The following is a 12,387-nucleotide window of genomic DNA, read 5'->3' on the forward strand; positions in this document are numbered from 1 at the left end:
CAAATTGTAGTGGAATAGAAGTAACATAAAATGTGAATAAGTGTAATAATCCCTCAAAATTGGGACTTAGGTGCAAGAAATGATTTTCATTGGTCAAAAACCTGCAGAACTAAAAATTTGGGAAACGATTCATTAGGTAGCGTTGAACTACATTTCCATGGTATAATAAAAAAATGATATAATAACTGTGGTTGTCTCTATTCTTCTCTTTTTCTGTCTCTTCTACTTTCTCTGTATCTTATTATAATATCTCTACCCCTCTCTTTTCTCTTCTTTCTCCGCTTCTCTGGCTCTTCTTCTGTCTCTTCTCTTCTCTCTCTCTCTTGTCTTCTCCCCTCTATGTCTTCTCGCTCTTCTTCTCTCTTTTGTCTCTTTTCTCTATCTTTCTCTCTATCTCTCTGCTTCTGTCTTCTCTACCTTATCTTTTGTCTTCTATCTATCTTGTCTCTCTTCTCTCTTTCTTTTGTCCTCTCTCTTCTTTTCTCTCTTCGCTCTCGTCTCCTCTTCTCTCTCTCTGTCTCTCTCTCTCTCTCTTCTCTCCCCTTCTCTCTTTTCTCTTTCTGTCTCTCTCTCTCATCGCTTCCTCTCTCTCTCCTCTCTTTATGTCTCTCTCTATCTCTCTCTCTACCTCTCTCTGTCTCTCTCTCTCTCTCTTCTCTCTCTCTCTCTTCCAGGGTTAGGGGTGGATCCCTTCTTCCCTTAAAATGTGTCAAACAGCTTGGAAATGAGCACAACTGATATTTCCTCGTCTCCTCGTCCTCTTCTCCTGCTCGGTGAGTGTGTTCATGGTTAGCTATCTGATTTGATTGTATCTGTTAAAAAACCAGACCCTTATTAGTACTTCAGTCGTCATCTCGGTTGCCACTTTTGTCCCTGTGTACCTTTGAGCAAGGCACACATTGCAGGTAAAGCCACTGGTGTGCCAAAGCTTCATGTCAAGAATTTCACAGCTGGAGTTTCAGTCGATGTGTAAACGGATCTAATTAAAAGGTTTTAAATTGGATTTATGTGCAGTTGGTGGACAAGTTTAACCAATGCAAACACTTCTTAGAAGAAGAGGTAAGATAAACTAAATAAGATAAACTCTGAAAATGTGTGTGTGTGTGTGGGGGGGGGGGGGGGGGGTTAAGAAAAACATTGGGAGACGTTTTGAGCCCGTTAGTCTAGATCAGTCTGCATGAGGATCTGAGGGACTCCGCCTCTCAGGACACTTTTAAAAGAAAAAGAAACCTTATAACATATTTTTATATTTATGTATATATGTATATTTATACATATTCACACACACAAATATATTTCTCTATGTTTATTTATTCTATTGACTTGTATCTATTTTTGTTGTTGTAATTTTGTCTATTTCTACCTTTTTTTTTTGTCTGTGCTGCTTTCATCTTGCTCTCTGAAGCACTTTGAGCTGCATCATTGTATAAAAGGTGCTATAGGAATAAAGTTGAGTTGAGTTGAAGTGACGTAACCATAGCTACAAAGTCTGATGTGATGTTAAACGTTGCAGGAGGAGAGAGAGAGAATGGCATTACGGATCAAAAATGATAAGAAAATTAAACTAATTAAAATCAATGCTCAGTTTGCCATAACTTTATATTACCAGTTGTTTTTGGTTTTTTTTTTGTTTTATTAGCCGGAAAAGGGAAAAAAAACCCGAGCTAGACCCGCTGTATTGTAAAAAGAAAATACAGAGCGATGCCTGTCAATTAATACACGGCCATGACGTCATTTCAGATGACTGTCCCTTTAAGAGGCGTCATCGGTTTGTTTGCGGAAGTAAACTGAAATGTCCCTCCGGTGCAGCCGTCAATGTAGCACGGTCCTGCTAGTTTTGTTGGCGTGCTTAGCGCTACTTACTAAAACTATATTTGTGACATAAATACATTTATTGAGAAAGATACAGTCGCCTCAACTGGAATGGAAGTGTTAAATATTGCTAATTTTGTTTTACAGTAAAAGGTAGTTTTGACGTTATATTTGCTCATAATGGCTCCGAAGATAACCGGTGAGTTCACTTCACGTTAACGTGACATGCTGGAGGAAAGGCTTACAAATTAACAAGTAACCTCACTTACAACCTGTTAAATAACTATCATAAATCTATGTTACCTACAAACATACCAGGCAGGGATGAATTAAACTATCAGGATCTCCTCGTTAACGTCGCACAATAGTTGCTCTTTCAGCATAATTGTTTTTTTAATTGTCGGCATATTCAAAGGAAACCCGATCCCTGTGTTTTAGACATTGTACTTCTAGTTGTACTACAAGCACGAGCAAAGCTCTGCCGATGGCAGTGCTTTACTTCATGATAACATTTTACTGACAACCTTCGTAATAAGAGATTTGGGAGATGTGGACAAGGAGTGTAAGACGGCCTGGTCGATATATCGATATTATATCAGTATCGATATATGAGACTAGATATCGTCTATGATAGTGTTGTCTTCCTTGGTTTTAAAGGCTGCATTACTGTGTGTGTATATATATATATATATATGTGTGTATGTATGTATATAATGTTGAACTTACCCACTGAACTTTACCCTCTGTCATTAAATCCACATTACTGGTGATTATTTGTCTAAAATCTAACTGTGTAAATAGTTTGTGAAAGCACCAGTTGTCGACCCTACAATATGGTCGCAATATCGAATATCGTGATATTTAATTTTCTCCATATTGAGTCCAGCGGTTCGTAGTCCGTCGTGGCCCAAATCTCAGCACAAAGGTGGCCAGTCACACTTTCCCATGACGGATGTACTGCACACAAATGAGATTTACACCCCAAGTTTTAGCAAATGCCAGATTTTCTCTTCATTGCAACAAACGCACCCAACAATGTCTGTCTGCTGTGCTGCAGCTCGGCCCGTCTGCCGCCATGAACTCTGAGAGTCAGCTGCTGATGAAAGAGAACATCAAGATGATGACTGACATGATTCTGCTGTGTACCACTTTGGCGCTCTCCCTCTTCTTCTGGGTCCTGTCCCTCGCCATCAGCTCCTTCTACGGTGAGTCCGATGCATATTGATACTACCGTTTTTAAGCTTTGGGGTTTAGTGTGAGATAAACATTACTATGGAGGCATGGCCGGTTGCAGGTTGTGCTGAAAAATGTCCTTTAAGAGCAGCAAATCACGATTATTTAGCATACATTTTAACATTTGGTTTTCCCATTCTGTACATATTCAAATATTTGTTCTTATATTTTATTCCTATTATTATTATTTCATGTATATTGTATGTATGTATATTTTTTCCTTGTATTTCATTTATATTTATATACTGTGTTGTGTGACTAATGTACGTGTGCTGCTGGAACACTGTAATTTCCCATTTTTTTGGGATCAATAAATTATCTCTCTCTCTATCTAACTTTCTCTCTACCTATCTAACTTTCTCTCTATCATCTATCTATCTATCTATCTAAACTCTCTTATCTATCTATCTATTCTCTCTCTCTCTCTCTCTCTCTCTATCTAACTCTCTCCCCTATCTATCTATCTCTCTCTCTATCTATCTATCTCTATCTATCTATCTATCTAACTCTCTCTATCTATCTTCTCTCTCTCTCTCTCTCTCTCTCTTCTATCAAAACTCTCTCTCTCTATCTCTCTATCTATCTATCTAACTCTCTCTCTATCTATCTCATTCGTTCTATTCTCTAACTCTCTCTCTATCTAACTCTCTATCTCTTATCTATCTATCTATTAACTCTCTCTTATCTCTCTAACTCTTCTTTTTTAAATCTATCTATTCTCTTTTAACTTCTTTCTTCTCTTCTCTCCCCTCTCTCTCTTCTCTATCAACTCTCTCTTCTATCTATTATTAACTCTCTCTCCTCTCTCTCCCCTCTCTCTCTCTTTTCTCTCTAACTAGTCTGTTTCTTTCCCTGAAATTAAACGTGAACAAACATCCTTGAAAAACATAACCACAGCAAGGCCAACTTGGACAGGGTGTGATGTGGTAAGAGGAGCCATGAATTATGGGAAAACCATAACCCAAAAACCAAACCATTTCTTACACATCCCACTCGTCCAGGTTGGCTTGTCTCTGGGTTAAATTTGCTATGGTCCAATCCAGAGATCTTCAATAGGGGGTCCGTGACCCCTAGGGGGTCCTCAAAGTTAATTCAGGAGGGCTGCCAAATTACTTAAAATATATATTTTTTCAACAATTAAAATTTCTAAAAATATATATTAAATGAATCAAACATATCAATGGCAAAGTAAATTGTTCTATTTGTGACAAATATATATATTTACATATTGAAGAAGAGCTTCCTATAGGTGATCTAGCCACTGTGGTGGCCGTACAGTTGAGCTTAAAGATTCACCTTGCCTTCCACATGCATGTTCAGCGTTAAAACACGATGTATAAATAATCATTTTCATCCATTTGGCCCGGTTTAGGATGCAACTCAATAGTATACTATGCAGAAGGGGGGTCCCTACTCGGTCTCAAGGGGTCCCTGGCCTAACAAACGTTGAAGACCCCTGGCCTTATCAATATAATCAGCATATTTTTCTTCATTTGACCAGTGGGTTGTCGTGGTAATAGTGACCTCCGGAGCCCTGTCATGGGGAGAGAGGATACAGTGATTATGGTCTGAGTATGTGTTTGTGTCCGTTTACAGGGACAATGCAGCCTGTGTCACCGTGGCGATGGTTGTTCTCCATCTTGGTCCCCCTCGTGCTGACAATCAGAGCGCTGAAGAGAGGCAGTCTGAACTACTCAGGAGCCCTGGGAGGTCAGTGTGGGTCCATAAAGCCAACCTTCTTCTTTTTTTTTGAAAAGCTGCATTGATGTATATTCTATATTAACAGTGAATGGAATGACTTGGTTTCATTTATTTTATTTATATATATATATATAAATCAACATTGCTGTAAATGTGCCGCGGTCACAACGGTGGTTAACAACTAGTTCGAAGGCAATATTTGCACAACGTGACCAATCAGAAACATCTACCAGATCCGCATATTTTACATAAGAAGAGCAAACTATAATTCTACATAAATATGAAGAACACATGCTGTAAATGTGTAAATCCCAACGCTTATCAATATCACTTCTCCATCTGTCAGGACTAAGAGCTGACCAGAATTACACATGTGCTCTCCATAACCTGTCGTTGCTTTAGCCTGTTATTTGGGTTGCAGCCCTGGCAGTGGGAAGCGAGCTGAGAGCAACAAAAAAAAAAATAGTACAACATAATTCAAAGACGCGCAAGAAGCCGACCTATACGTAATCCCGTAGGCTAAACTCACTCAGCCAACATTTGTGTATGTTTTTATATTTATTAATTTAAGGGTGAAAAGCCCATCACCAAACCCCCCAGACTCCATTTAAATAATCACAACTTTTATCATCTTAAGACACAAATAGCCTATAGGTAATTTCCTCTGCTTAAAATCTATATCTTTCATAAAGGTACTCATTGGGGAATGTTAACCGGGTTGTTGCGAATGTTTTAAATATTATGAGTCTCTCAGTCTCTCTCTCAGTCTCTCTCTCTCTCTCTCTCTCTGTCGGTCTCTCTCTCTCTCTCTGTCTCTCTCTGTCTCTCTCTCTCTACGGTGATGCCGTTATCAGACTGAGTATTCATTGGGCAGTAGGCGGTGCTTTTACACCGGTTGATCAAAAATCTCCAACTTAACCTGCTCCCGACCAGGTTAGGTGTTTAACATCAGTCACCATGACGATTTAACCCGGTAACAACTGATCCACCGTTGTGATACAGAAAACCCCCGGGTCGAACGTGAAGTTACCTCGTTAACGCTGTTTCAGAGAAGAGAAAAAAAACTTGGCAAAGCGACATATTAGGACACGGGTAACACCGTACAGATCAATAAATTAACAGTAATTATAGAGAATAAACATGACATCAGAAACAATGAAAAGTAAGATGGATGATAGATGATAACGGAAAAAAATAATATGATGAATTATTAAAACAGTCATTGTAAAACCCTAAAATGAAAAAATAAAACAGGTATAAATGGTAGTGTTTTATTGGGCAACAACTTTTGATCAACCATAAAGGCTTCGAGTCTCATTCCAGTCGTGAGACGAGCTCCCGCTCGGAGCTGCTGCAGGAAGCTGCAGAAGTTAAAATCCGAGCGTATCTGTTGCGTTTTCTGATTATATTTCCTTCGCAGTATCGATTGCCCTCAGGCAGTTTTTCAGTCAGCAGATGAGTTCTTGGAAGCGGCTCCCTGTTACGCTGCAGAAGGAGAATATGTGTGATTACACCGGTCCAATTGAACACGGCCACGCATCTTACAGATGTCCTTTTAACATTTATTTCCACATTTCCATCGTAAGACACCGTGAAAACTACAAAGAAAATTAAAACATGAAATACAATGAGTCAAATAAACTTTCAGTCATTTTTTACAGTCTCTTAAACACGTTTCCTTAACTAGACGGGCCCCGCGATGTTAGCGTCCCAACAGTACGGAAATTACAACAAATATTAAACAAATATAACAAATATTAAACCAATATAACAAGGCTGAAATACAAAGTACTGTAAAAAATATATACTTAATAAATCAAAATGAAAAGTACTCTTTATGCAGAATGGCCCCTGTGAGTGTTATGTTATTGGGGCATTAATATTTAAGTCAATGTTGTAACGAAATTAGTTGATGTGGCGCTAATTTGAAAAACTTTTCTTAAACTATAATAATCTATATCTATCTATATGTATATATGTGTGTATGTATCCATCCTCGAGACAGAATGCATCTTTGTGGCCAAAACTGCACAAAAGTATAGATTCTATATCTATTAAAAACCTTTTATAAGGGACTCAACGTCATTGTATTTGCTGTGACTCTTTTAGATTAGATGAGACTTTATTCATCCCACAGCGAGGAAATTCCCTTGTATGGCAGCATTTTCTACAATGAAAGTAAAACAAACCAGTAAACACACAAGAAAAACAGGCAAACAGTAGAAAATGAGCAGAAGGTAGACTGGAAGTAAAGTGGCGTCACATAAAGGTTTTGTAAAGGAAAGTGCGGTTGCCATAGTACAAAAAAAACAATATTGCAGTGTAAGTAAGTGACCTTAAAATTAAATTAATATGTAATTAAAGTAATGAAGCAAAAGTAGGCAACCATAATATAAGTTATATTCACCTGTGACCATAAATAATATTGAAAAAGTAAATACTTGTAATGGAAAAATATAAATACAGATAATAAAGATATACAGAGAGTGTGTGGAGGAGATGAAGAGGAACTCCAACATTATCAGGTGGTGCAGGTGTTGTAGAGTCGGGGGCGGGGGGCGGGGGGGGGGGGGACAGTTTAAGGAAATGTAGTTCTTTGTTTTGGTTGAAGTCAGAGAGACAGACTAACGCCATGTTAGTTTGAGTCCGTACGTCGGATGCCAGTCTTATCATTTGGGTTATTCATCCATTTGGAGAAATCCGACCTTTTCTCTAATGTGAGGAGTGTTTCCTCAGCTCTCCTGGTGGGGTTCGTGTTGACGATGGCCAACTACAGCTTCTTCTCCTCGCTGCTGGCCTTCTTCATCACCTCCTCCAAACTGACCCGCTGGGGAGGAGCACAGAAGAGGAAGATAGACGCAGAGTACAAAGAAGGTGAGAGACGCCGAAGTGTGCCCCTTTTTTTAGTCGTTTTATTTCTTTTCCAAAATGAAAATGTGTTAATATAACATTAACGTTTGTGTTAGGGGGCCAGAGGAACTGGATCCAGGTCTTCTGTAATGGAGGCGTTCCCACAGAGCTGGCACTGCTCTACATGATAGAGGTAAACACATTTGAGTACATTGTTCTTATTCCGTATGTAGACAATTTCTGTCACAAAAAAAACAAAACACTGATAATAAAAATGGTTTCTATGGAAATGGTTATTTCGCCCTAGTATATAATGCTAAGTCTTTAAAATGGCGGTGGTGTTTTAGGTGGGTCCAGGTGAGATCCCCATTGATTTCAGCAAACAGTACTCGGCCTCCTGGATGTGCCTCTCTCTACTGGGCGCGCTCGCGTGCAGCACCGGGGACACCTGGGCGTCGGAGGTGGGGCCTGTCCTCAGCCAATCACAGCCTAGACTCATCACCACCTGGAAGGAAGTCCCGGCAGGTGAGAAGCAAAGAGGATTGGCTTGTCATGGCCACCCGACGCATGCCGGTTAGATTTGTGTCCGACTTGGTCCCCCCTTGCTCCGACGTCATGCACCGTAGTCTCGCATGGCCAGACCCCCCTCCACCGCGCTGCGGAGGAGGGTCTGGCAAAGCTACTAAACATAAACATAAGCAGAAGCTGTCTTTAGATCTGACATGCTGTGTAAAAGGCTCCATGTGTTAATGGGGAGGATGAAGGCAAATGTTCAACAATACACACAGTTAATCTGTGTCAGTTCGTCTAAGTTATGTAAATTCTTATTTCTTAAAAATGCTGAAATGTCACATAAATGTAGATGTGTAAAATTTGGTGCATTTGTTTATTCAGATCTGCTTTCTTCTACTTAACCCTCGTGTCGTCGTCCCGTCAAAATTGAAAATCAACACTTTTGTTGACTCTTTCCAGCGGTGTTTTTAACTTTTTCCTTACGTTTTTGTCCTTTTTTTCAATGTTTCTCCCTTTTTTGACGTTTAACACTACGTAACACTATGGAATATTAACTTTGGTTTTACAGTTATTTTTGGAATTTATGGTCAATAAACCTCATTTATAGGAAATTATACCTGATGTTGGAGTTAGAAATTAGGAATTATTGAGACTAAAATTAAAGGAATGGATGTTGATGGATAATAACACACTGGAATATGTCAACTTTTACTCAACACTATTTTGAAATCCCTTAAATTTTTAAATTTTTTTTTTTTTTTTTTTACAAATGCCGTAAACTTGAATCAAACGCGCCAAAATTAATTAAAATAGAGATTTGTACATGCCAAAGAGCGTTGGGTGGAATCAATCATGTTATTTTGGGGAATTAAAAAGAACATTGATGTAGGAAAATGGGTCAATTTGACCCGAGGACAACATGAAGACAACATGAAGACAACATGAGGACAACATGAAGACAACATGAAGACAACATGAAGACAACGTGAGGGTTAAATCTCATTTTTCTGCTCTTTTACCCTCCAGGAACGAATGGAGGAGTCACTCCCGTCGGATTGGTCGCCAGCTTGCTGGGTGGTCTTGTGGTGGGCGGGGCTTACTATGTAACACAGCTTCTATTGGTTGGCGATCTGAACCTGGCGGACCCCCAGTGGCCAATCGTAGTGTATGGCGGTGTGGCGGGCCTGTTGGGATCGATGCTTGACTCTTTTCTGGGAGCTCACATGCAATACTCAGGTAGGATGATTGGTTTTTTTTTTTCCCCAAACCCTAAATATTAGTTTTGTTCAACGTTTTTATTTTATTTTTATTTTTTTTCCAATGGGCTATTCTATGACTTTTTTGACATACTATAATATCACTTTTTTGTACTTTTTCCACATACTATACTGTGACTTTTTGTGTTGGTATACTTTAACTTTTTATGTTAGTATACTATGACTTTTTTCAATAAACTATGCTGTACATTTTTTTCCTTTTACTTTAATAGTTGACATATGACATGACTACACTATGACGTTTTTATGACTTTTCGACATAGTATACCGACTTCAACATGCTCTACTGTGACTTTTATGTTGTGAACTTTTTCCAACATACTATTCTATGATTTTTTTCCAGTGTTTAATGTGTGAGCTAATATTGTTCTGTTCATTGAATGAGTTATTCAGTGCAAATCTAACCGAGAATGTATTTTAATCTCAGTAATGATGGTATATTAGATTATTAATCTCTCTCTGTTAAAGGCAAACATTTGAATGAGTATACGGCTTTAAAGTAAGTCAACTTGTAATTTACTGCCCCCTATCAGCAAGTGGCAGCATGGCCATGTAGTACCGTGTATTCACAGAGGGCATTTAAATGTATGTCTGCTTTTTTACAAAATATACTACAACTTTTGCTATACTATGACCTTTTAGACATGCTATGGTATTGTTACTTTTTACGACATACTACATTATGACTTTTTTCAACATAATGTACCATGACTTTTTTTCAATACTTTTTCAATATGCTATATTTTTGCCTTTTTTTTTAGATATATATTCACTATGACTTTTCATGACTTTTTCAGCGTGCTATACTTTGACTTTTCCCCCACATAAAATACTTTTTTCCACATACTATACTATGACTATTTCAACATACTATACTATGACTTTTTTCACATACTATACTATGACTTTTTTCACATACTATGACTATTTCGACATGCTATCCTATGACTTGTTTTGACATGCTATCCTATTATTACTTTTTAGGACATACTATACTGTGACTATTTCGACATACTATACTATGACTTTTTTCATGAAAAAAAGGTCACAGTATAGTATGTTGAAAAAGTCTACTATGACTTTTTTCGACATATACTATAGCCTTCGAAAAAAGTCATGAAAAAAGTCAGAGCATGTCGAAAAAAGTCGGACTTTGACATATTATACTATGACCATTTTTAAACATACCATACTATGACTTTTTCATGACTTCTTCAGCGTGCTATACTATGACTTTTTTCCACATAAAATAATTTTTAGACATGCTATGCTATTACTTTTACGACATACTATACTATGACTTTTTTGGCATGGTTACCCATGACCTTTTTTCAGTACTTTTTCGATATGCTAAACTATGACTTTCAACATGCTATACTATGACTTTTTTCCCCATAAAATACTTTAGACATGCTATGCTATTACTTTTTTCAACATACTATACTGTGTCTATTTCGACATTCTATGACCTTTTTTAACATACCATACTATGACTTTTTCATGAATTCTTCGACATGCTATACTATGACTTTACGACATACCATGACTTTTTTCGTGAAGTTTAACATACTCTGACTTTTTTTGACATGTTATGCTATGACTTTTTCAACATACAATGATGAATCTCTGAGGTAATAATCCGTTATTTCTCCTTCCCTTTAGGCTTTGACGCGAGCATCAATAAGGTGGTAAGTTATGAGTCTGCCACGACCCGGCGGATCTGTGGGAAACCAATCTTAGACAACAACGCAGTCAACCTGTTTTGCTCCTCCGTCATCATCGCACTCGTCCTGCCAGGGCTGGCATGGGGGATGTGGCCCCGATAGACTGACAACTGTCCATTCACTGGAGCCAGACGACGAATATGATTATTTAAGAGATTTGAGTAAGACTGTATATTGGTTGTTGTTGATCACAGAAGCGTCACACTAAAAGTTAATACAACACGCTCTCTGCCCACTCTGGTTATGATATCTCTCTTTTGAAGAAAAAAGAACAGGAAATAAATAGTAGACAGATGAAAACATTTAAATCTCTTACCAGTAATTAATGGACTGAGGATATTTACACAGGTTTTAGGAGAACGTTTAATGGCCTTCACGGAGATATGGAATAATAATGGAATGGGCCGTGTTTTGTTCTGTATTTCAAATTTGAAGCTAATTTGTTCCCGTTTAATGTGATGTTTCAGTATTTAAGACTGATTTGTGTTATCGTTACAACGATAATGTATGCAGTGTGTTTCTTCACAGTATGAATTCACATATCAATGATTCAAAATGTATTTCCTGCTTTTGGCTGTTCATACTTTCAAATAAAAGGGGCTTTTTGTTTGTGTGTTGTCAGTCATATTACTGTATATGTCAAAAAAAATTTCATAGCAAAATAGTCATAGTATAAAAAACGTAATATATAGCATGTCGAAGTAATGACAAAATATTAATCGAAAAAAGATATGATAGATATATCAAAAAAGTCATAGCATAGCATGTCAAAGAAATTCCTTATAGGCTAAAAAAGTCATAGTATAGTATGTCCAAAAAGTCATAGTGTAGCATGTCGAAAAAGTCATAGTGTAGTATGTGAAAAAAGTCATGAAAAAAGTCATGGTATAGCATGTCAAAAAAGTCATTGTCGGAAAAAGTCATAGTATAGCATGTCGAAAAAGTCATGAAAAAAGTCAGTATAGCATGTTGAAAAAGTCATGAAAAAAGTCATTGTATGTCGAAAAAAGTCATAGTATAGCATGTTGAAAAAGTCATGAAAAAAGTCATAGTATAGCATGTTGAAAAAGTCATTGTATAGCATGTTGAAAAAGTCATGGTATAACATGTTGAAAAAAGTCATAGTGTAGACTGTTGGAAAAAAGTCATAGTGTAGTATGTCAAAAAAGTCATTGTATGTCAAAAAAAGTCATGAAAAATGTCATAGTATAGCATGTTGAAAAAGTCATTGTATAGCATGTTGAAAAAGTCATGGTATAACATGTTGAAAAAAGTCA

At 37.5% G+C, this 12,387-nt stretch overlaps 1 protein-coding gene across 1 annotated transcript; it reads left to right on the plus strand.

Moving 5' to 3' along the window:
- Window positions 1-1,787: 1,787 nt before the first annotated feature.
- On the plus strand, window positions 1,788-11,726 carry LOC116672944 (transmembrane protein 19). Its single transcript, XM_032504937.1, has 8 exons — window positions 1,788-2,011; window positions 2,870-3,017; window positions 4,642-4,755; window positions 7,483-7,620; window positions 7,713-7,789; window positions 7,944-8,121; window positions 9,136-9,345; window positions 11,049-11,726. Exons 2-8 carry the CDS (start codon window positions 2,888-2,890, stop codon window positions 11,210-11,212), a joined length of 1,011 nt encoding a protein of 336 aa, XP_032360828.1. The 5' UTR covers window positions 1,788-2,011; window positions 2,870-2,887; the 3' UTR covers window positions 11,213-11,726.
- Window positions 11,727-12,387: the final 661 nt, after the last annotated feature.

Source organism: Etheostoma spectabile, chromosome 23 (genome assembly GCF_008692095.1).
Source record: "Etheostoma spectabile isolate EspeVRDwgs_2016 chromosome 23, UIUC_Espe_1.0, whole genome shotgun sequence".
Classification (NCBI taxonomy): Eukaryota; Metazoa; Chordata; class Actinopteri; order Perciformes; family Percidae; genus Etheostoma; species Etheostoma spectabile.